The sequence below is a fragment of the Tachyglossus aculeatus genome, chromosome 16, assembly GCF_015852505.1.
Source record: "Tachyglossus aculeatus isolate mTacAcu1 chromosome 16, mTacAcu1.pri, whole genome shotgun sequence".
NCBI classification, from domain to species: Eukaryota; Metazoa; Chordata; class Mammalia; order Monotremata; family Tachyglossidae; genus Tachyglossus; species Tachyglossus aculeatus.
This window is the reverse complement of record NC_052081.1, coordinates 48,508,621-48,534,208: the sequence shown is the minus strand read 5'-3', so window position 1 is coordinate 48,534,208 and position 25,588 is coordinate 48,508,621. Positions and strand designations below refer to the sequence as shown.

At 52.8% G+C, this 25,588-nt stretch overlaps 1 protein-coding gene across 1 annotated transcript in view; it reads left to right on the top strand.

Moving 5' to 3' along the window:
• The window catches only part of SLC9A1 (solute carrier family 9 member A1), a 50,938-nt gene extending 35,778 nt beyond the window's left edge, over window positions 1–15,160 (top strand). Inside the window, 10 exon segments of the mRNA XM_038758401.1 lie at window positions 709–959; window positions 1,230–1,447; window positions 2,953–3,155; window positions 3,442–3,531; window positions 7,818–7,888; window positions 8,024–8,197; window positions 10,814–10,928; window positions 11,265–11,366; window positions 13,847–13,919; window positions 14,457–15,160. Of these exon segments, the coding sequence (XP_038614329.1) occupies window positions 709–959; window positions 1,230–1,447; window positions 2,953–3,155; window positions 3,442–3,531; window positions 7,818–7,888; window positions 8,024–8,197; window positions 10,814–10,928; window positions 11,265–11,366; window positions 13,847–13,919; window positions 14,457–14,788 (1,629 nt within the window). The 3' untranslated portion in view covers window positions 14,789–15,160.
• The last annotated feature ends 10,428 nt before the right edge of the window (window positions 15,161–25,588 follow it).

Below are 25,588 nucleotides of genomic sequence, written 5' to 3'. Positions count from 1 at the left end.
CATGTGCCCCTCCCCACCCACCGCGGGTAATCAATCAATCAATCAATCAATCGTATTTATTGAGCGCTTACTATGTGCAGAGCACTGCACTAAGCGCTTGGGAAGTACAAATTGGCATCACATAGAGACAGTCCCTACCCAACAGTGGGCTCACAGTCTAAAAGGGGGAGACAGAGAACAGAACCAAACATACCAACAAAATAAAATAAGTAGGATAGAAATGTACAAGTAAAATAAATAAATAAATAAATAAATGGAGTAATAAATATGTACAACCATATATACATATATACAGGTGCTGTGGGGAAGGGAAGGAGGTAAGACGGGGGGATGGAGAGGGGGACGAGGGGGAGAGGAAAGAAGGGGCTCAGTCTGGGAAGGCCTCCTGGAGGAGGTGAGCTCTCAGCAGGGCCTTGAAGGGAGGAAGAGAGCTAGCTTGGCGGATGGGCAGAGGGAGGGCATTCCAGGCCCGGGGGATGACGTGGGCCAGGGGTCGATGGCGGGACAGGCGAGAGCGAGGTACGGTGAGGAGATTAGTGGTGGAGGAGCGGAGGGTGCGGGCTGGGCAGTAGAAGGAGAGAAGGGAGGTGAGGTAGGAGGGGGCGAGGTGATGGACAGCCTTGAAGCCCAGGGTGAGGAGTTTCTGCCTGATAAGGTAAGGGTGAAGAGCTGAGCCACCGTCCTCCTCCCTTCCCCCCGTAACCACAGGTGCTCTACCACCTCTTCGAAGAGTTTGCCGGGTTGGAGCAAGTGACCTTCATCGACATCATCCTGGGCTTCCTGAGCTTCTTCGTGGTGGCCCTGGGCGGGGTGTTCGTCGGCGTGGTCTACGGGGTCATCGCCGCCTTCACCTCCCGCTTCACCTCCCACATCCGCGTCATCGAGCCGCTCTTCGTCTTCCTCTACAGCTACATGGCCTACCTGTCCGCCGAGCTCTTCCACCTGTCCGGCATCATGGCGTGAGTGCCGGCCGCGGGCGGGTGGGCAGCAGGGTCGCTCGCTTGGCCCGCTCGCTGGACTTCTCCGGGCCTCGGTCGCGTCATCTGCCAACTGGGGATTCGGTACCCGGCCTCCCGCCCGCTTAAACTGGGAGGGACAAGGGACCGTGTCCAACCCCAGCCCGTAGCACAGTGCTCGGCGCCTAGCGAGCACTCAGACGCCGTCATGGTGATTATCTTCGGTGGGGGCAGGCCAGCCACCCACTCCCAGGTGTTTCTCCCCCGGCCCAGGCTGATCGCGTCGGGCGTCGTGATGCGGCCGTACGTGGAGGCCAACATCTCCCACAAGTCTCACACCACCATCAAGTACTTCCTGAAGATGTGGAGCAGCGTCAGCGAGACCCTCATCTTCATCTTCCTGGGCGTCTCCACGGTCGCCGGTTCCCACCACTGGAACTGGACGTTCGTCATCAGCACCCTGCTCTTCTGTCTCATCGCCCGCGTCTTGGGTGAGGGCACCGGGGCGGGCAGGAGGGGAGACTGACCCTGAGAAAATTTAGACTGGGGTCTCACCTAACCACTTTAAAGAGCCCTTTATGCACTTTGATTTTCCACGTCCCTCCCGTGGTACCTCCGTATGTATCCGTCTGTGATTTATTTTAACGGCCGCCTCTTCCCCTAGCCTTTAAGCCCTCGGTGGGTAGGGATCGGATCCGTCTGCTCTACTGTATCCCTTTCTCCCAAGGGTTCTGTTCGACGCTCGATAAATACCGCCGACCGAGGAAGGGCGAGGCGGGGAGAAACGGCTGAGTAGATGCGAAAGCCGTGGGGCGTGTGTGTAATTTCACACGTGGGGGGTTGTGAGTTCCCAGGCGTGCAGTTGACGCAGATGGGGTGATGTGGCAGAGGATTGTGTATGTGTGTTGGGGCGGCGGGGAGTGTCTGTCCTCCGATCCAACGGACAATTGCGCTTCCCCCCCACTTCAAAGCCTTCTTGAAGGCCCATCTCCTCCAAGAGGCCTTCCCAGACTCATTCGTTCATTCATTCAATCGTATTTATTGAGCGCTTACTGTGCGCAGAGCACTGGACTAAGCGCTTGGGAAGTACAAGTTGGCAACATATAGAGACGGTCCCTACCCAACATCGGGCTCACAGTCTAGAAGGGGGAGACAGACAATAAAACAAAACATGTGGACAGGTGGCAAGTCATCACAATAAATAGAAATAAAGCCAGATGCACATCATTAACAAAATCAATAGAATAGTAAATATGTCCATATCCCACTCCCTTCTGCGTCGCCCTGACTTGCTCCCAGCCCCACCGCACTTCTGTGCCCAGGAGAAGCAGCGTGGCTCAGTGGAAGGAGCCCGGGCTTTGGAGTCGGAGGTCGTGGGTTCAAATCCCGGCTCCGCCAACTGTCAGCTGGGTGACTTTGGGCAAGTCACTTCGCTTCTCTGGGCCTCAGTTCCCTCATCTGGAAAATGGGGATTAAGACTGCGAGCCCCCCGTGGGACAACCTGATCACCTTGTAACCGCCCCAGTGCTTAGAATGCTTTGCACTTAACAAATACCATCATTATTATTATTATTATCTGCTATTTTATTTATTTGTGTTGATGTCCGCCTCCCCGACTCCATTCATTCATTCAGTTGTATTTATTGAGCGCTTACTGTGTGCAGAACACTGTACTAAGCGCTTGGGAGGTACAAGTTGGCAACATATAGAGACGGTCCCTACCCAACAGTGGGCTCACAGTGTAGAAGACTGTGACTTCTAGAACTCTAGACGGTACAGGAAACGTGACCGTTTATCGCCGTATTATACTCTCCCGAGTGCTTAGTACAGTGCTCTGCACACAGTAAGGGCTCAATTAATACGAGTGAATGAATGAATCCTGGACCCCCGCCCTCCCCAGGCAGGGGGGAATCTGATCCAAGGTGCCTAGTACAATGCTCCGCAAACAGTAGGCGCTCAATAAATAGCTCTGATAACGACGACCCCACTTCCGTAGGTGTGCTGGTTCTCACCTGGTTCATCAACAAGTTCCGCATCGTGAAGCTGACCCCCAAAGACCAGTTCATCATCGCCTACGGCGGGCTGCGAGGGGCCATCGCCTTCTCACTGGGCTACCTCCTCCAGAAGGAGCACTTCCCCATGCGGGACATGTTCCTCACCGCCATCATCACCGTCATCTTCTTCACCGTCTTCGTGCAGGTGGTCACCGCCATCCCCCCGGCCCGCGGCTCCGGTCGCTCGACCTCTCTGGGCCTCGGGGTCGGTCCCCCGCCGCAAATCAGGCCCCTGGGTGGCAGGGAGGGTCCAGACCTTCCCACTTCAGCTCCTGCTCGGTGCAGGGTGTCGGGAGGGAGGGAGGCGAGAGAGCAGGGGCTCGGCCTTTGGGGGAGAGGGGGGTCTCAGGGTCAGGACACGGGGCGCGTCTGGGGGGCCGGGGGCTTGGGGTAGCCGTGAGACCTCCGTCCCCACGCCCCTCCCACCGCAGGGGATGACCATCCGGCCCCTGGTGGACCTGCTGGCTGTGAAGAAGAAGCAGGAGACCAAACGCTCCATCAACGAGGAGATCCACACCCAGGTGAGGGCGTGATCAATCAATCAATCAATCGTATTTACTGAGCGCTTACTGTGTGCAGAGCACTGGACTAAGCACTGGGGAAGTCCAAGTTGGCAACATATAGAGACGGTCCCTACCCAACAGTGGGCTCACAGTCTATCAATCAATCAATCCATCAGTCGTATTTAGTGAGCGCTTACTGTGTGCAGAGCACTGGACTAAGCACTCGGGAAGTCCAAGTTGGCAACGTATAGAGACGGTCCCTACCCAACAGTGGGCTCACAGTCTATCAATCAATCAATCCATCAGTCGTATTTAGTGAGCGCTTACTGTGTGCAGAGCACTGGACTGAGCGCTGGGGAAGTCCAAGTTGGCAACATATAGAGACGGTCCCTACCCAACAGTGGGCTCACAGTCTATCAATCAATCAATCCATCAGTCGTATTTAGTGAGCGCTTACTGTGTGCAGAGCACTGGACTAAGCGCTCGGGAAGTCCAAGTTGGCAACATATAGAGACGGTCCCTACCCAACAGTGGGCTCACAGTCTATCAATCAATCAATCCATCAATCGTATTTAGTGAGCGCTTACGGTGTGCAGAGCACTGGACTAAGCGCTCGGGAAGTCCAAGTTGGCAACATATAGAGACGGTCCCTACCCTTCACAGTCTAGAAGGGGGAGACAGAACAAAACCTAACATATTAACAAAATAAAATAAATAGAATAGATATGTACAAGTAAAATAAATAGAGAAATATGTACCAACGTATACACAGTGGGATTTGAACGTCATGATGGCCCCGCGGGGGGTCTAGCGGGCCGCCTGGGGTTGGGGGGAGCTGCCCCTCCGGGCACCCCGAGAAGCGTCCTCAGCCGACCCGAGACTGAGGTGGGAAGGGGTTGGGAATGTGGGATCCGCGGAGCGGCGGGAGAGGCGGTGGGAGTGAAGGAAAGCGGGAGCGGCGAGGCCCAGTGGATAGAGCACGGCGCCGGGAGTCAAAAGGACCCGGCTTCTCATCCCGGCTCTGCCTCTTAACTGCTTGTTGTGAGACTTTGGATAAGCCACTTCGCTTCTCAGCACCTCAGTTGCCTCATCTGTATATATGTATATCCTGTATATACGTTTGTACATATTTATTACTCTATTTATTTTACTTGTACATATCTATTCTATTTATTTTATTTTGTTAGTATGTTTGGTTTTGTTCTCTGTCACCCCCTTTTAGACTGTGAGCCCACTGTTGGGTAGGGACCGTCTCTATATGTTGCCAATTTGTACTTCCCAAGCGCTTAGTACAGTGCTCTGCACATAGTAAGCGCTCAATAAATACGATTGATGATTTTGTTAGTATGGTTTTGTTCTCTGTCTCCCCCTTCTAGACTGTGAGCCCACTGTTGGGTAGGGACTGTCTCTATATGTTGCCAATTTGTACTTCCCAAGCGCTTAGTACAGTGCTCTGCACATAGTAAGTGCTCAATAAATACGATTGATGATTTTGTTAGTATGGTTTTGTTCTCTGTCTCCCCCTTCTAGACTGTGAGCCCACTGTTGGGTAGGGACTGTCTCTATATGTTGCCAATTTGTACTTCCCAAGCGCTTAGTACAGTGCTCTGCACATAGTAAGCGCTCAATAAATACGATTGATGATGATGATGATTTATTACTCTATTTATTTATTTATTTATTTATTTATTCATTTCTTCATTTATCTTACTTGTCCATATCTATTCTATTTTATTTTGTTAGTATGTTTGGTTTTGTTCTCCGTCTCCCCCTTCTAGACTGTGAGCCCGCTGTTGGGTAGGGACTGTCTCTGTGTGTTGCCGACTTGTACCTCCCAAGCGCTTAGTACAGGGCTCTGCACACAGTAAGCGCTCAGTAAATACGATTGATTGATTGATCTGTAAAGTTGGGATTCAGACTGTGAGTCCCACGTGGGACGTGAACTGTGTCCAACCTGACAGGAGAAGCAGCGTGGCTCAGTGGAAAGAGCCCGGGCTTTGGAGTCAGAGGTCATGGGTTCGAATCCCAACTGTCAGCTATGTGACTTTGGGCAAGTCACTTCACCTCTCTGGGCCTCAGTTACCTCATCTGTAAAATGGGGATTAAGACTGTGAGCCCCCCATGGGACAACCTGATCACCTTGTAACCTCCCCAGTGCTTAGAACAGTGTTTTGCACATAGTCAGTGCTTAATAAATGCCATTATTATTACCATTGTTATTACCCCAGCATTTAGTACAGTGCCTGGCACCTAGTAAGCACTTAACAAATTCCCTCCCCCTAAAAAGAGAAGCAGTGTGGATCAGTGGAAAGAGCCTGGGCTTTGGAGTCAGAGGTCATGGGTTCGAATCCCAGCTCCCCCAGCTGTCAGCTGTGTGACTTTGGGCAAGTCACTTCACCTCTCTGGGCCTTAGTTACCTCATCTGTAAAATGGGGATTAAGACTGTGAGCCCCCCATGGGACAACCTGATCACCTTGTAACCTCCCCAGCGCTTAGAACAGTGCTTTGCACATAGTCAGTGCTTAATAAATGCCATTATTACCATTATTATTACCCTAGCATTTAGTACAGTGCCTGGCACCTAGTAAGCACTTAACAAATTCCCTCCCCCTAAAAAGAGAAGCAGCGTGGATCAGTGGAAAGAGCCCGGGCTTTGGAGTCAGAGGTCATGGGTTCGAATCCCAGCTCCCCCAGCTGTCAGCTGTGTGACTTTGGGCAAGTCACTTCACCTCTCTGGGCCTTAGTTACCTCATCTGTAAAATGGGGATTAAGACTGTGAGCCCCCCATGGGACAACCTGATCACCTTGTAACCTCCCCAGCGCTTAGAACAGTGCTTTGCACATAGTCAGTGCTTAATAAATGCCATTATTATTACCATTATTATTACCCCAGCATTTAGTACAGTGCCTGGCACCTAGTAAGCACTTAACAAATACCCTCCCCCTAAAAAGAGAAGCAGCGTGGCTCAGTGGAAAGAGCCCGGGCTTTGGAGTCAGAGGTCATGGGTTCGAATCCCAGCTCCCCCACTTGTCAGCTGTGTGACTTTGGGCAAGTCACTTCACTTCTCTGGGCCTCAGTTGCCTCATCTGGAAAATGAGGGTTAAGACTGTGAGCCCCACGTGGGACAACCTGATCACCTTGTAACCTCCCCAGCGCTTAGAGCAGTGCTTTGCACATAGCAAGAGCTTAATAAATGCCATTTTTTTTAAAAAAAAAAGGCCAGTCTGGCAGAACTGTGGAGTTAGGGTCAGGGGGGAGGAGCGTAAAATCACGGGGGTCATCCCATCCAGCCCCCAGCCTCTGGTTTAGCCCGTGCCTAATCCAGTGCAGGTTTCGGGGAACCCACGGGACCTCCTCACCCCAAGGGGCCTGGCCTTGAGGAACGCTTGCTGGAAAAAGAGTGTGGGTGGCCTGCTGGAGGCCAGCTACCCCCTCTTGGCTAATCCTTGGGGCCTCCAAGAGCCCCAGGGGGTTGGAGTCTTTTTTTTTTATGGTATTTTTAATCAATCAATCGTATTTATTGAGCGCTTACTGTGTGCAGAGCACTGGACTAAGCGCCTGGGAAGTCCAAGTGGGCAACATATAGAGACAGTCCCGACCCAACAGTGGGCTCACCGTCTAAAAGGGGGGAGACAGAGAACAAAACCAAACATGCTAACAAAATAAAATAAATAGAATAGATATGTACAAGTAAAATAAATAAATGTAATATGTAATTAATATGTAATTAATATGTAATATGTAATAGTAATATGTACAAACATAGCATCATCAATCGTATTTATTGAGCGCTTACTATCAGTCAATCAATCAATCGTATTTATCGAGCGCTTACTATGTGCAGAGCACTGTACTAAGCGCTTGGGAAGTACAAATTGGCAACATCTAGAGACAGTCCCTACCCAACAGTGGGCTACTATGTGCAGAGCACTGTACTAAGCGCTTGGGAAGGACAAATATATACCTATATACAAGTGCTGTGGGCTCACTATGTGTCAAACACTGTTCCGGGCACTGGGGTAGCTCCAATTTCATCACGCTGGATACAGTCCCCGTCCCACGTGGGGCTCCCAGTCTGAGTAGGAGGGAAAGCAGGCCTTTTGCATCTGAGGAAACTGAGGCACGGGGAAGCGAAGTGACCCGTCCAAGGTCACACAGCGGGCAAGGATTGGGATCCAGGTCTTCTGGCTCTGCGGCCCGGGCTTTATGCACCAGGCCACGCTGCTTCCCGCTCCCGGGTGGGGAGGACGGGGCTCGGGGGGCTCACCGGCCGCCCCGTGACCAGGCTCGAAATCGGTTTTAGTTCCTGGATCACCTGCTGACGGGCATCGAAGACATCTGCGGCCACTACGGCCACCACCACTGGAAGGACAAGTAGGTGCCGGGTGGGCGGACCAGGGCCTGGCCGAGCCCCTCCCTCCCCCGGGTCCCCGGGAATTGGGCACCCCCCGGGTCCCCGGCCGAGGCCCCGGGCAACCTCGCCCTCTCCCCGCGACCTCCCGCGCCCAGGCTGAACCGCTTCAACAAGAAGTACGTGAAGAAATGCCTCATCGCCGGGGAGCGGTCCAAGGAGCCGCAGCTCATCGCCTTCTACCATAAGATGGAGATGAAGCAGGCCATCGAGCTGGTGGAGAGCGGGGGTGTGGGCAAGATCCCCTCTGCCGTCTCCACCGTCTCCATGCAGTGAGTGCGCGGGCCCGCCGGTGGGTGGGAAGCGGGGCGGGGGGCTCAGGAATAATTGATGATAATAATAATGCTATTCGCTAAGCGCTTACTCTACTATAGGCCAAGCACCGTTCGAAGCGCTGGGGTAGAGACAAGGTCGTGAGGCTGTCCCACATGGGGCTCACAGTCTTCACCCCCATTTTGCAGAGGCGGTAACTAAGGCACAGAGAATAATAATAATAATGGCGGCATTTATAAAGCGCTTACTACGTGCCAAGCCCTGTTCTAAGCGTCGGGGAGGTTACAAGGTGATCAGGTTGTCCCACGGGGGGCTCACAGTCTTCATCCCCATTTTGCAGAGGAGGTAACTAAGGCACAGAGAAGAATAATAATAATGATGCATTTATAAAGCACTTACTACGTGCCAAGCACTGTTCTAAGCGCTGGGGAGGTTACAAGGTGATCAGGTTGTCCCACGGGGGGCTCACAGTCTTCACCCCCATTTTGCAGAGGTGGTAACTAAGGCACAGAGAATAATAATAATAATGATGGCATTTATAAAGCGCTTACTACGTGCCAAGCGCTGTTCTAAGCGCCGGGGAGGTTACAAGGTGATCAGGTTGTCCCACATGGGGCTCACAGTCTTCATCCCCATTTTGCAGAGGCGGTAACTAAGGCACAGAGAATAATAATAATAATGATGGCATTTATAAAGCGCTTACTACGTGCCAAGCGCTGTTCTAAGCGCCGGGGAGGTTACAAGGTGATCAGGTTGTCCCACATGGGGCTCACAGTCTTCATCCCCATTTTGCAGAGGCGGTAACTAAGGCACAGAGAATAATAATGATGGCATTTATAAAGCGCTTACTAGGTGCCAAGCACTGTTCTAAGCGCCGGGGAGGTTACAAGGTGATCAGGTTGTCCCACAGGGGGCTCACAGTCTTCACCCCCATTTTGCAGAGGCGGTAACTAAGGCACAGAGAATAATAATAATAATGATGGCATTTATAAAGCGCTTACTACGTGCCAAGCACTGTTCTAAGCGCTGGGGAGGTGACAAGGTGATCAGGTTGTCCCACAGGGGGCTCACAGTCTGAATCCCCGTTTTACAGATGAGGGAACTGAGCCCTCTTCCCGTAATTAATAATTATAATAAATACGATTGAATGAATGAATGAATAATGTGGGTTGTTTTGTTGTCTGTCGCCCCCGTCTAGACTGTGAACGCGCTGTTGGGTAGGGACCGTCTCTAGATGTCGCCAGCTTGGACTTCCCAAGCGCTTAGTACAGTGCTCTGCACACAGTGAGCGCTCAGTAAATACGATTGAATGAATGAATAGTACGTGTTAAGCGCAGAGAAGCAGTGTGGCTCAGAGGAAAGAGCCCGGGCTTTGGAGTCAGAGGTCATGGGTTCAAATCCCCACTCCACCAATTGTCAGCTGTGTGACTGTGGGCAAGTCACCTCACTTCTCTGGGCCTCAGTTCCCTCATCTGTCAAATGGGGATTAAGACTGTGAGCCCCCCGTGGGACAACCTGATCACCTTGTATCTTCCCCAGCGCTTAGAACAGTGCTTTGCACATAGTAAGCGCTGAATAAATGCCATTATTATTATTATTATTACTATTTGCCGAGCACTGTTCTTAGAAGTTGATCAGGTTGGACACAGTCCCTGTCCCCTGTGGGGCTCACGCTCTTAATCCCCTTAAAATGGGGATGAAGACTGTGAGTCCCCTGTGGGACAACCTGATCACCTTGTAACCTCCCCAGCGCTTAGAACAGTGCTCTGCACATAGTAAGTGCTTAATAAATGCTTAAAAAAAAATCTCCATTTTCCAGATGAGGTAACTGAGGCCCAGAAAAGTGAAGTGACTTGCCCAACGTCACACAGCAGACATGTGGAATGGAATAATAATAATGATGATGGCATTTATTAAGCGCTTACTATGTGCCAAGCACTGTCCTAAGCGCTGGGGCGGTTACAAGGTGATCAGGTTGTCCCACGGGGGGCTCCCAGTCTTCATCCCCATTTGACAGATGGGGGAACTGAGGCCCAGAGAAATGAAGTGACTTGCCCAAAGTCACACAGCTGACAAGTGGCTGAGAAGCAGCGTGGCTCAGTGGAAAGAGCTCGGGCTTTGGAGTCAGAGGTCTTGGGTTCGAATCCCAGCTCCGCCACATGTCTACCGTGTGACCTCGGGCAAGTCATTTAGCTTCTCTGAGCCTCAGTTCCCTCATCTGTAAAATGGGGATGGAGACTGTGAGCCCCACGTGGGACAACTTGATCACATTGTATGCCCCCCCAGCGCTTAGAGCAGTGCTTTGCACATAGTAAGCGCTTAACAAATGCCATCAAAAAAAGAAAAAAGACTGTGAGCCCCCTGTGGGACAACCTGATCACCTTGTAATCTTCCCCAGCGCTTAGAACAGTGCTTTGCACATAGTAATAAATGCCATTATTATTATTATTATTATGAAGGGGCGGAGCTGGGATTTGAAGCCAGGACCTCTGACTCCAAAGCCCGGGCTCTTCCCACTGAGCCACGCTGCCTCGCGGGATGGGTGGGAGCCCGGTGGGCGGGCTGGTGGGGAGGGGGGCATCCTTCATCCCGGTTGCCCCCGGCCTCCGCCCCAGAAACATCCACCCCAAGGCGCTGCCCGCGGAGCGCATCCTGCCGGCGCTGTCCAAGGACAAGGAGGAGGAGATCCGGAAGATCCTGCGCAACAACCTGCAGAAGACGCGGCAGCGGGTGAGCCCCCGCGCGCCGTGGGGGCCCCCTCCCCTAATCAATCAATCAATCAGTCAATCAATCGTATTTATTGAGCGCTTACTATGTGCAGAGCACTGTACTAAGCGCTTGGGAAGTACAAATTGGCATCACAATGGCATCAAATAGCCCTACGGGTCCGTCCGTCCGTCCCGTCTGCTTCCTTGGGTGCCTGGGCCCTGCCTCTTGTGACGCACGCGGGCTCCCGTCCCTTCGGCCCCCCAATCCCCCTGTCGCGGCGTGCTCGCGCAAATCCACAGACACACACACACACACTGTCCCCCCCACTCCGTCCTGACCCCCCAACCGCCCTTTCAGCTGCGCTCCTACAACCGGCACACGCTGCTGGCGGACCCCTACGAGGAGGCCTGGAACCAGATGCTGCTGCGGAGGCAGAAGGCCCGCCAGCTCGAGCGGAAGGTGACCGGCAGTGGGGCCGAGGCGGGTGTCGGGGCCCCCCGCCAATAATAATAATAATAATGATGGCGTTTGTTCAGCGCTTACTATGTGCAAAGCCCTGTTCTAAGCGCCCGGGAGGTTGCGGGGTGATCAGGCTGTCCCCCGTGGGGCTCACAGTCAATCCCCATTTTACAGGGGATGGGGCTCCCCGCCAATAATAATAATAATGATGGCATTTGTTCAGCGCTTACTATGCACAAAGCACTGTTCTAAGCGCCGAGGAGGTTACGGGGTGATCAGGCTGTCCCCCGTGGGGCTCACAGTCAATCCCCATTTTACAGGGGGCGGGGCTCCCCACCAATAATAATAATAACGATGGCATTTATTCAGCGCTTACTATGCGCAAAGCACTGTTCTAAGCGCCGGGGAGGTTGCGGGGTGATCAGGCTGTCCCCCGTGGGGCTCACAGTCAATCCCCATTTTACAGGGGGCGGGGCTCCCCACCAATAATAATAATAATGATGGCATTTGTTCATCATCAATCGTATTTATTGAGCGCTTACTGTGTGCAGAGCACTGTACTAAGCGCTTGGGAAGTACAAATTGGCAACATATAGAGACAGTCCCTACCCAACAGTGGGCTCACAGTCTAAAAGGGGGAGCGCTTACTCCCTTTGTTCAGCGCTTACTATGCGCAAAGCACTGTTCTAAGCGCCGGGAAGGATACAAGGTGATCAGGTTGTCCCCCGTGGGGCTCAGTCAATCCCCATTTTACAGGGGGCGGGGCTCCCCACCAGTAATAATAATAATGATGGCGTTTATTCAGCGCTTACTATGTGCAAAGCACTGTTCTAAGCGCTGGGAAGGATACAAGGTGATCAGGTTGTCCCCCGTGGGGCTCACAGTCAATCCCCATTTTACAGGGGGCAGGGCTCCCCGCCAATAATAATAATAATGATGGCATTTGTTCAGCGCTTACTATGTGCAAAGCACTGTTCTAAGCGCTGGAAAGGATACAAGGTGATCAGGTTGTCCCCCGTGGGGCTCACAGTCAATCCCCATTTTACAGGGGGCGGGGCTCCCCGCCAATAATAATAATAACGATGGCGTTTGTTCAGCGCTTACTATGCGCAAAGCACTGTTCTAAGCGCCGGGGAGGTTGCGGGGTGATCAGGCTGTCCCCCGTGGGGCTCACAGTCAATCCCCATTTTACAGACGAGGGAACTGAGGCACAGAGAAGTTAAGTGACTTGCCTGAGGTCCCGCAGCTGACAGTTAGTGGAGCTGGGATTCGAACCCGTGACCTCTGACTCCAAAGCCCGGGCTCATTCCACCGAGCCACGCACTACACCGCCCACCCACCGTCCCACCCCGAGACCTCAGCTGCCGGAGACCTATCTCCCCTGACTTCAGTCAATCAATCAATCGTCTCCCCTGACTTCAGTCAATCAATCAATCGTATTTATTGAGCGCTTACTGTGTGCAGAGCACTGGACTAAGCGCTTGGGAAGTGCAAGTCGGCAACACATAGAGACAGTCCCTACCCAACAGCGGGCTCACAGTCTAAAAGGGGGAGACAGAGAACAAAACCAAACGTACTAACAAAATAAAATAAATAGAATAGATATGTACAAGAAAGATAAATAAATAAATAGAGTAATAAATATGTACAAACATATATATATACATATGTATATACATATATATATATATATATATATATATATATATATATATATATATATATATATATATATATATATATATATATATATAACTTGCCCTCTCCCCGCCCCCTGAGGCCACAGCCGCTGCTTCAGAGGCCCGGCTCTGCCCCTGCGGTGGCCCCCGGGCGCCCCGTTCCCCTCTCCCACCGGACCCCTCCGCACTTCATTCATTCAGTCGTGTTTATTGAGCGCTTACTGTGTGCAGAGCACCGTACTAAGCGCTTGGGAAGTCCAAGTTGGCAACATCTAGAGACGGTCCCTCCCCAACAGTGGGCTCACAGTCTAGAAGGGGGAAAAATAATGATGGCATTTATTAGGCACTTTACTATGTGCAAAGCACTGTTCTGAGCGCCGGGGAGGTTACAAGTTGATCAGGTTGTCCCGCGGAGGGGGGCTCACAGTCTTCATCCCCATTTTACAGATTCATTCATTCATTCAGTCGTATTTATTGAGCGCTTACTGTGTGCAGAGCACCGTACTAAGCGCTTGGGAAGTCCAAGCTGGCAACATCTAGAGACGGTCCCTACCCAGCAGTGGGCTCACAGTCTAGAAGCACATCATCATCATCATCAATCGTATTTATTGAGCGCTTACTGTGTGCAGAGCACTGTACTAAGCGCTTGGGAAGTACAGTTTGGCAACATATAGAGCGGCTTCTCTCTCCGGGTGGGGTCCCCGACGGGGAAGCGAGAGGGGGAGCCCTGGACTCGGAACAGCCCAGGGTCCGAAGCCCCCAACCCACAGCTGACCAGACTCTCACTCTCCTCTCTCTCAGATCAACAACTACCTGACCGTCCCGGCCCACAAACTGGACTCTCCCACCATGTCCCGTGCTCGCATCGGATCGGGTACGGGGGCCGCGGGGGCTCGGAGGGGGCTGCCCCGGCGCAACGGGGGGCTCCGCTCACTCTGTGTTTAGGGGGGTCGGCTCGGCCAGCCCCTTCTCCCCACTGGGCAGAGGGGAGGATTCCCTTCACCGGACGGCGCCGGGGCCCCCGCTTTTGGAGCTTATCTAATAATAATAATAATAATGGCATTTATTAAGCGCTTAGTATGTGCAAAGCACCGTTCTAAGCGCTGGGAAGGTTGCAAGGTGATCAGGTTGTCCCTCGGGGAGCTCACAGTCTTCATCGCCATTTTCCAGATGAGGTAACTGAGGCCCAGAGAAGTGAAGTGACCTTCCCAAAGTCACCCAGCTGACAGTTGGCAGAGCTGGGGTTTGAACCCGTGGCCTCCGACTCCAAAGCCCGGGCTCTTTCCACTGAGCCACGCTGCGAGGGCAGCCGGGTGGCTCGAGGTTGCTGGGTGGGCCCCGGGGGTCTCTGCCCCTCGCCCCTGCTCCTGCCGTCTCCCCACCCTGACCCTCTCCCCGCCCCCCCGCGCAGACCCCCTGGCCTACGAGCCGAAGCCCGACGCGGAGCACCTGCCCACCATCACCATCGACCCAGCCTCGCCCCAGTCCCCCGAGTCGGTGGACCTGGTCAACGAGGCGCCGAAGGGGCCGGGGCCGGCCCCGGGCGCGGAGGAGGACGACGAGGAGGGCGAGCAGGGCCTCGTCATGCGGACCAAGGAGCCCCCCTCGCCCGGCACGGACGACGTCTTCACCCCGGGGGCGGACGACAGCCCCGGCCACCAACGCATGCTGCGCTGCCTCAGCGATCCGGGCCCGCAGCCGGAGCCCGGCGAGGGGGAGCCCTTCATCCCCAAGGGGCAGTAGGTCGGCGCCGCCCCTGGGCCGCCGGGACCGGACCCGCGGCGGGCGCGGGCCGGGGCCCTCCCCCCGCTCAGCATGGCATGCGGGCACCGAGCCCGGCGCGCCCACCCGCACGGCTTCCCCGCCCCGCACGGCCCCGGGACCCGCCGCCGGCCCAGCCGGAGGGCAGCGTACCGCCTTCGGTGCCCTACCCCCACGCCATTCTGCCCCCGTGCCCGCCACCCTCCGACTCCAAAGCCCCGGGCCGTGCCCACCGTCCCCCCTCAGCCACCTCAAAGCTTTCCGGTTCGGGCCCCCGGCCGGAGGCGGAGCAGACGGGGCCCCGGCCCAGCTCACGGACCGTGGGGCAGAGACCCCCTTGCCGGGCTCCCCACCCACCCCCACGCCGGGGGCCAGGAGAGCCGGGGCCCCCCTCCCAGCTCTGGTCTTCAGTCGATCAACGGTATTTATTGTGCACAGAGCACTGTACTAAACGCTGGGGGCCTCGCAGCCGCCCCCTTCCTCTTCCCACCGGCGATCCTCCGATCGGATCCCGTTCTTCGTTCATCGATCACCGTGTATAACCAAAGACTCCCGCTCGGCCACCCGGACTCCCGGCCAAGCCCCCTCCTAAGGTCCTTCTTCCCCTGGCCGGGGGTCACCTCTAGATGAATCGGTCCGCTCGGAGCGGGGATCTCGGCCCCTTCCCTCTGTCGCAGCCTCTCCGACGGTTCCTGCGGGATCTGCCCGACCCCGGGAGCAGGAGAGGAGTGGGGCCGCCGGTCCGTCCCGTTCCGTTACTGCCTGGGAACGGCTCTGGGCGGCGATGGACCGGTCGGACGGATCCACGGGGCCTCTGCCGGCCGGGCCCGAGGCCCTCACCTGCCCCGCTCGCCTGTGACGGATTCCACGATTCCGGAGGGCCCTTTTGAAGGGAATTGGCTTAAGAAGGGAAATCGCCCCTGCCCCGCTTCCTGATGCCACCGGCCCCCATCCCTCTCCGGCGGAGGCCGAGTCCGTGCTTCCCGCCAAGGGCCGCGGGTCCCCGACGGGGGCAAGAGCTTGAGGGAGGGGGCCCGGCCCGGCGCTGTGCCTTCTCCCGCTGGCCACGGCCCTGCCTCGTGCTGTCCGTCTCTCGTCCGTCTCTCTGTGATCACGGTATCGGTCCACCGGCCCACTCCACTTGCTCCCGCTCTTCCTGCCGCCCCCACCGTATCCACTCCAGCCCGGGAGGGAGCTCCCCTTACACACCAGCTCGGGAGGGGGTCTGGGGTCATCGCCCCACTCCCACCCCCCAGTAGTCCGGCCGGTCCCTGGGCGGCATCAGCCCCCGGACCCCATCCCCGCGATCGTGCAATATTCCCGGCAGGCAGCCGGGCCAGGCCGGTCTTGCCCGTCCATCCGTCCGTCCGTCCGTCCCCTCCCCACCGTCTGCGTGAACGCACCGTCTCTGGCAGGAATAATCAAGCAATGAAAACACACCCTTGTACAGAGCCGTGTGTAAAAAAAAGAAGAAAAAAAAAAAGCAGAGAGGAAGAATCTTTTTTCATATTCTAATAAATTAATGTGAATTTTTGGTAGGCTCTCAGGTTGGGCTCTGGGGATCGCCACCGATGGCCGCGGGAAGAGGAGAGGGCCACGGACTTGGGTAGTGCAGGGGGCTTCTCGTGGCCTGGCCTCAGTTTACCCCCCTGCTCCAACCGACTCGGTAGGTGTAGTGTGGGGCCGTAGCCACCAGGCGGCAGAACGCGCCCGGTTTCTGCTTGCCGGAGGCCGCCTCCGCTCATTCATTCATTCATTCAATCGTATTTATTGAGCGCCTGCTGTGTGCAGAGCACTGTACTGAGCGCCTGGGAAGGACAAATCGGCAACAAAAAGAGGCAATCTACACAACAACGGGCTCACAGTCTAGAAGGGGGCAACGCAAAACAAGTACGTGTCAATACTACAGGTGTCAGTGCCATACCAACCTGGGCCCTCCCCCAAAAGAAACTCATAATAATGATGGCATTTATTAAGTGCTTACTATGTGCAAAGCACTGTTCTAAGCGCTGGGGAGGTTACAAGGTGATCAGGTTGTCCCACAGGGGGCTCTCAGTCTTAATCGGGAGAAGCAGCGTGGCTCAGTGGAAAGAGCCCAAGCTTTGGAGTCAGAGGTCAAGGGTTCAAATCCCGGCTCTGCCAATTGTCAGCTGGGTGACTTTGGGCAAGTCACTTCTCTGGGCCTCAGTTACCTCATCTGTAAAATGGGGATTAAGACTGTGAGCCCCCCCCGTGGGACAACCTGATCACCTTGTACCGTCCCCGGCGCTTAGAACAGGGCTTTGCACATAGTAAGTGCTTAATAAATGCCATTATTATTATTAATCCCCATTCTACAGTTGAGGTAACTGGGCTTCTATGAGAAGCAGCATGGCTCAGTGGAAAGAGCCCGGGCTTTGGAGTCAGAGTTCATGGGTTCAAATCCCGGCTCTGCCAACTGTCAGTTGTGTGACTTTGGGCAAGTCACTTCACTTCTCTGGGCCTCAGTTCCCTCATCTGTAAAATGGGGATTAAGACTGAGCCCCATGTGGGACAACCTGATCAACTTGTATCCTCCCCAGCGCTTAGAACAGCACTTTGTGCGTAGTAAGCGCTTAACAAATACTGACATTATTATTATTATTCTCTGGGCCTCGGTTCCCTCATCTGGAAAATGGGGATTCGTTCATTCATTCAATCGTATTTATTGAGTACTTACTGTGTGCAGAGCACTGGACTAAGCGCTTGGGAAGTACAAGTTGGCAACATCTAGAGACGGTCCCTACCCAACAGTGGGCTCACAGTCTAGAAGGGGGAGACAGAGAACAAAGCAAAACATATTAAAATAAAATAAATAGAATAAATATGTACAAGTAAAATTAATAGAGTAATAAATCTGTACAAACATCTACACATATATACAGGTGCTGTAGGGAAGAGAAGGAGGTAAGGTGGGGGGGGATGAAGGGGGAAAGGAATCAATCGTATTTATTGAGCGCTTACTGTGTGCAGAGCACTGTACTAAGCGCTTGGGAAGTACAAGTTGGCAACATATAGAGACAGTCCCTACCCAACAGTGGGCTCACAGTCTAGAAGAAAAGGAAGGAGGGGGCCCAGTCTGGGAAGGCCTCCTGGAGGAGGTGAGCTCTCAGTAGGGATGAAGACTGTGAGCCCCACGTGGGACAATCTGATCACCTTGTATCCCCCAGCGCTTAGAACAGTGCTTTGCACATAGTAAGCGCTTAACAAATACCATTTTAAAAAAAAGTGCCTCCTCTCCCTGTGCCTCTGGCCCAAGAGACCGTCCCAGGAATCCACCCCAGTCCATGGCGGTAGCTATGCCCTCTGGCCGACTCCACAGGCCTCAGCCCCCAATTAATAGCAGCGTGGCTCAGTGGAAAGAGCCTGGGCTTCGGAGTCAGACGTCTTGGGTTCAAATCCCGGCTCCGCCGCTTGTCAGCTGGGTGACTTGGGGCAAGTCACTTTATGATGATGATGATGATGGTATTTGTTAAGCGCTTACTATGTGCAAAGCACTGTTCTAAGCGCTGGGGAGGTTACAAGGCTGTCCCACAGGGCTCACAGTTTTAATCCCCATTTTCCAGATGAGGTAACTGAGGCCCAGAGAAGTGAAGTGACTTGCCCAAAGTCACACAGCTGACAGTTGGCGGAGCCGGGATTTGAACCCCTGACCTCTGACTCCAAAGCCCGGGCTCTTTCCACTGAGCCGCACTGCTTCTACTTTACTGCTCTGGGCCTCAGTGGCCTCATCTGGAAAATGGGGATGAAGACTGAGCCCCGCGTGGGACAACCTGATCACCTTGTATCCTCCCCCAGCGCTTAGAACAGTGCTTGGCACATAGTAAGCGCTTAACAAATACCATTATTATTATTATAATACCCTGTCTTCTTGCCAACTGCCCAAGCCACGTGCAGATTCCAGCCTGGCACGGTGCCCACAGTCCCTGGCATTGGCCAACGTGAGCCAGGGGACAGCCCAGCCCAGAGACCACCCGCGCCCGGGCTCAGCCCACACCAATAAAGGATCCCCACAACCCCCAGTTACTGGGCCTGAGCTCAGACCAGCAAGCCAAGCCTCAATCAATCAATCAATCAATCGTATTTATTGAGCGCTTACTGTGTGCAGAGCACTGTACTAAGCGCTTGGGAAGTCCAAGTTGGCAACACATAGAGACGGTCCCGACCCAACAGTGGGCTCCCAGTCTAGAAGGGGGAAGAAGCCTCACTAAGGGGAAGCCCGGGGGTTACCATGGAAACTTGAGAAGCAGCGTGGCTCAGTGGAAAGAGCCCGGGCTTTGGAGTCAGAGGTCATGGGTTCAAACCCCGGCTCCGCCAATTGTCAGCTGGGTGACTTTGGGCAAGTCACTTCACTTCTCTGGGCCTCAGTGACCTCATCTGGAAAATGGGGATTGAGACGGTGAGCCCCCCGTGGGACAACCTGATCACCTTGTAACCTCCCCAGCGCTTAGAACAGGGCTTTGCACGTAGTAAGCGCTTAATAAATGCCATCATTAATTAATTAATTAACTTCATCTACCTTGGAGAAGCAGCGTGGCTCAGTGGAAGGAGCCCGGGCTTTGGAGTCAGAGGTCAGGGGTTCAAATCCCGGCTCCGCCAACCGTCGGCTGGGTGACTTTGGGCAAGTCACTTCACTTCTGTGGGCCTCAGTTCCCTCATCTGGAAAATGGGGATTAAAACTGTGAGCCCCCCGTGGGACAATCTGATCAATCAATCAGTGGTGTTTATTGAGCGCTTACTGTGTGCAGAGCACTGTATTAAGCGCTTGGGAAGTACAAGTTGGCAACATATAGAGATGGTTTCTACCCAACAGTGGGCTCACCGTCTAGTCTCCACAGTGGGCACCCTCTCTCTCGCCCTCCTGCAGGTCACTGAGCTCCCGGAGCCTATCCTGCTGCTGCCCACAGGTGTAGACCACCATGCAGGGGACACCAAGTGCCCATTTGGTGCTTTGAGATCACCGGGGAAGGGTCTCTGCCTCCTCCCTTCTGGTGGGACTTTGCTTCAGCTGCCGGGCAGTGGGGCGGGAGGGAGAGAGGGGCTGCGGGGAGTCATCATCATCATCATCAATCGTATTTATTGAGCGCTTACTATGTGCAGAGCACTGTACTAAGCGCTTGGGAAGTACAAATTGGCAACATCTAGAGACAGTCCCTACCCAACAGTGGGCTCACAGTCTAAAAGGGGGAGACAGAGAACAAAACCAAACATACTAACAAAATAAAATAAATAGAATAGACATGTACAAGTAAAATAAATCATCATCATCATCATCAATCGTATTTATTGAGCGCTTACTGTGTGCAGAGCACTGTACTAAGCGCTTGGGAAGTACAAATTGGCAACATCTAGAGACAGTCCCTACCCGACAGTGGGCTCACAGTCTAAAAGGGAAGTCCTGAGAACAGTGCCAACTTCTGAGGCCTGGAGCTTTGTGCGGATTAGGCTCCGACCCCGGCGTCTATCCCGGGCACCGTCATGCCCTGGGCAAGCCCGGCCCCCCCCAGCTCCAGGGGCTCCTGCGTGGGCACAGGGAATGGGGAGCATGTGCCAGGGGGTACCTGACAAACTCCTCTTTCTTCTGGGGAGGTGGGTATGGCTGCCCAGAAGGACTCCCTCCCAACCACGAGAAGCAGCATGGTGCGGTGGGTAGAGCATGAGCCTGCGAATCAGAAGATAACAATAATAATAAGGGCATTTATTAATCAATCAATGAATCAATCGTATTTATTGAGCGCTTACTGTGTGCAGAGCACTGGACTAAGCGCTTGGGAAGTACAAGGCGGCAACACATAGAGACGGTCCCTACCCAACAGCGGGCTCACAGTCTAGAAGGGGGAGCTATTAAGCGCTTACTATGTGCAAAGCACTGTTCTAAGCGCTGGGGAGGTTACATGGTGATCGGGTTGTCCCACGGGGGGCTCACAGTCTTCATCCCCATTTGACAGTTGAGGTAACTGAGGCCCAGAGAAGTGAAGTGACTTGCCCCAGGTCTCACAGCTGACAAGAGCGGGGATTCGAACCCGTGGCCTCTGACTCCAAAGCCCAGGCTCTCTCCAATCAATCAATCAATCATATTTATTGAGCGCTTACTGTGTGCAGAGCACTGGACTAAGCGCTTGGGAAGTACAAGGCGGCAACACATAGAGACGGTCCCTACCCAACAGCGGGCTCACAGTCTAGAAGGGGGAGCTATTAAGCGCTTACTATGTGCAAAGCACTGTTCTAAGCGCTGGGGAGGTTACACGGTGATCGGGTTGTCCCACGGGGGGCTCACAGTCTTCATCCCCATTTGACAGTTGAGGTAACTGAGGCCCAGAGAAGTGAAGTGACTTGCCCCAGGTCTCACAGCTGACAAGAGTGGGGATTCGAACCCGTGGCCTCTGACTCCAAAGCCCAGGCTCTCTCCAATCAATCAATCAATCAATCAATCATATTTATTGAGCGCTTACTGTGTGCAGAGCACTGTACTAAGCGCTTGGGAAGTACAAGTTGGCAACATATACAGTCCCTACCCAACAGTGGGCTCACAGTCTAAAAGGGGGAGACAGAGAACAAAACCAAACTTACTAACAAAATAAAATAAATAGAATAGATATGGACAAGTAAAATAAATAAATCAATCAATAAATAGAGTAATAAATCTGTACAAACATATATACATATATACAGGTGCTGTGGGGAAGGGAAGGAGGTAAGATCTCCACTGAGCCACGCTGCTTCTACCGCGTGGACTTAGATCTTGGGTTCTGATTCTGCCCCTGCCACAGGTCTGCTTTGTGACCTTGGGCAAATCAGTTCACTTCTCTAGAGAAGCAAGCGAGGCTCAGTGGAAAGAGGCCGGGCTTGGGAGTCAGAGGTCATGGGTTCTAATCCTGACTCCGCCACTTGTCAGCTGGGTGACTTTGGGCAAGTCACTTCACTTCTCTGAGCCTCAGTTCCCTCATCTGTAAAATGGGGATTAAGACTGTGAACCCCATGTGGGGCAACCTCATTACTTTGTATACCCCACCAGCGCTTAGAACAGTGGTTGGCACATAGTAAGCACTTAACAAATTCCATCATTATTATTATTAGCTAGCTCTCTTCCTCCCTTCAAGGCCCTACTGAGAGCTCACCTCCTCCAGGAGGCCTTCTCAGACTGAGCCCTTTCCTTCCTCTCCCCCTCGCCCCCCTCTCCATCCCCCCATGTTACCTCCTTCCCTTCCCCACAGCACCTGTATATATGGATATATGTTTGTACAGATTTATTACTCTATTTATTTATTTATTTATTTTACTTGTACATATCCATTCTATTTATTTTATTTTGTTAGTGTGTTTGGTTTTGTTCTCTGTCTCCCCCTTTTAGACTGTGAGCCCACTGTTGGGTAGGGACTGTCTCTAGATGTTGCCCACTTGTACTTCCCAAGCGCTTAGTACAGTGCTCTGCACACAGTAAGTGCTCAATAAATACAATTGATTGATTGATTGATTGATATTATTATCATTTCTCTGTGCCTCAGTTCCCTCATCTGTAAAATGGGGATTAAAACTGTAAGCCCCATGTGGGACAACCTCATTACCTTGTATCCCCCCACCAGCGCTTAGAACAGTGCTTGGCACATAGTAAGCGCTTAACAAATGCCATTATTATTATTATTATTTCTCTGTGCCTCAGTTACCTCACCTGTACAATGGGGATTGAGACTCCGAGCCCCACATGGGACAGGGATTGGGTCTAACCTAATTTGCTTGTATCCACCTTAGTGCTTACTACAGTGCCTTGCACATACTAAGTGTTTCACAAGCTCAGTGGAAAGAGCCCGGGCTTTGGAGTCAGAGGTCATGGGTTCAAATCCCGGCTCCGCCACTTGTCAGCTGTGTGACTTTGGGCAAGTCACTTCACTTCTCTGTGCCTCAGTTACCTCCTCTGTAAAATGGAGATTAAGACTGCGAGCCCCCCGTGGGACAACCTGATCACCTTGTAACCTCCCCAGCGCTTAGAACAGTGCACTGCACATAGTAAGTGCTTAATAAATGCCATTATTATTATTATTATTGTTATTAATAACCAGACTGAGCAGATAGAGAGCAGGGCAGGGGCAGGCATAGCACAAACTTCCTGAGGGCCCGAGAAGCACTTGGTAGGAAGGCAGGTGCAGGTAATAATAATAATAATAATGGTATTTTTAAGCGCTTACGTATTTATTACTCTATTAATTTGTTTATTTTACTTGTACATATCTATTCTATTTCTTTTATTTTGTTAATATGTTTTGTTTTGTTCTCTGTCTCCCCCTTCTAGACTGTGAGCCCGCTGTTGGGTAGGGACCGGCTCTAGATGATGCCAACTTGTACTTCCCAAGCGCTTAGTCCAGTGCTGTGCACACAGTAATTGCTCAATAAATATGATTGATGATTGATTGCTGGGCACTATACTAAGTGCTTGGTAGAACCTGTATATATGTATATATGTTTGTACATATTTATTACTCTATTTATTTATTTATTTATTTTACTTGTACATATCCATTCTATTTATTTTATTTTGTTAGTATGTTTGGTTTTGTCTCCCCCTTTTAGACTGTGAGCCCACTGTTGGGTAGGGACTGTCTCTCTATGTTGCCAATTTGTACTTCCCAAGCGCTTAGTCCAGTGCTCTGCCCACAGTAAGCGCTCAATAAATACGATTGATTGATTGATAGGACTGGCTCCAGGGCCGGAGTGCCCGACACTGACCTCCCCACCCAGCGGATGTCAATCAATCAATCAGTCGTATTTATTGAGCGCTGACTGTGTGCAGAGCACTGGACTAAGCGCTTGGGAAGTCCAAGTTGGCAACATCTAGAGACGGTCCCTACCCAACAGCGGGCTCACAGTCTAAAAGGGGGCAGAGTTGGGCAGAACTGGGCAGACGGCCTGCAGCTGGCGGCGATGCCCGGGGCTCCCCTCAGCCGCCTTATCGCTTCCCAAATCGGAGTGAGCCCCTCCCTGAAGATCCCAGGAATCTCTTACTCCTTCCTTGGCAGGGATAAGGAGGAGACAGGAGGGGCATTCTCTGCCCAGGCCCTCGGCCCTCTCCACGCCCTCGGCCCTGTGCCCATCCCCGGCCTCCTGCCAATTTGGCCCTGCTGCCCAGCCCCGCGGCGCCCTGCCCCTCTCTCTTCAAACCCCACTAGGCCCACGAGAGGGGAGAGCGTGGGGAGTTGGGTGGACACCACCCGCAGCGGCCCCGTGCTGGGCATCCAGCTCACCAGTTTGGGAGAACTGTTTATTTATTTTATTTGTACCTATCTATTCTATTTATTTTATTTTGTTAGTATGTTTGGTTTTGTTCTCTGCCTCCCCCTTTTAGACTGTGAGCCCCCTGTTGGGTAGGGACTGTCTCTAGATGTTGCCAATTTGTACTTCCCAAGCGCTTAGTCCAGTGCTCTGCACATAGTAAGCGCTCAATAAATACGATTGATGATGATGATGACTCCGCTCCCAGCTCCGGGCTGCGGCCCTGGCCGCACTTCCTGCAACCGTTTGGGGCACAGAAAAACAGAAAAAAATCGTGGTATAATAATAATAACGATGGCGTTTGTTAAGCGCTTACTATTCATTCATTCAATCGTATTTATTGAGCGCTTACTGTGTGCAGAGCACTGTACTGAGCGCTTGGGAAGTACAATTTGGCAACATCTAGAGACGGTCCCTACCCAACAGTGGGCTCACAGTCTAGAAGGGGGAGCACTGTTCTTAGCGCTCAGGGGGCTACAGGATGATCAGGTTGTCCCACGTGGGGCTCACGGTCTCCATCCCCATTTAACAGATGAGGGAACTGAGGCTCAGAGAAGGGGAGCGGCTTGCCCAAAGTCACACAGCTGACGAGTGGCGGAGCTGGGATTTGAAGCAGCGTGGCTCAGTGGAAAGAGCCTGGGCTTTGGAGTCAGAGGTCATGGGTTCGAATTATTATTATCAGTAGTGGTCAAGACCACAGAGAGAGACGTCTCCTGCTATGGGGGTCTCTAGAGATGGGACGGGGTGGGAGGGGAAGGTCAGGAGCTGGGATCCAGGCTCAGAAGCAGCGAGGCCTAGTGGAAAGAGCCTGGGCCCGGGAGTTCGGGGAATTAGGTTGTTAACCTCGCTCCGTGACCTTGGGCAAGCTGATTTACTTCTCTGGGCCTCAGTTCCCTCATCGGCAAAATGAATATTCAATATCTATTCTCCCTCCTATTTAGATTGTGAGCCACATGTGGGACCCCATTGTCTTGTATCTCCGTCCCAGACTGAGCCCCTTCCTTCCTCTCCCCCTTGTCCCCCTCTCCATCCCACGTGTCTGCTGTGTGACCATGGGTAAGTCACTTCACTTCTCTGAGCCTCAGTTCCCTCATCTGTAAAACGGGGATTAAAACTGTGAGCCCGCCGTGGGACAACCTGATCACCTTGTATCCCCCCCAGCGCTTAGAACAGTGCTTTGCACATAGAAGCCCTTAACAAATGCCATCATCATTATTATTATTATTATTATCTTACCTCCTTCCCTTTCCCACAGCACCTGTATATATCTATAGATGTATGTACATATTTATTACTCTATTTATTTATTTATTTTACTTGTCCATATCTATTCTATTTATTTTATTTTGTTAGTATGTTTGGTTTTGTTCTCTGTCTCCCCCTTTTAGACTGTGAGCCCACTGTTGGGTAGGGACTGTCTCTTTATGTTGCCAACTTGGACTTCCCAAGCGCTTAGTACAGTGCTCTGCACACAGTAAGCGCTCAATAAATACAATTGAT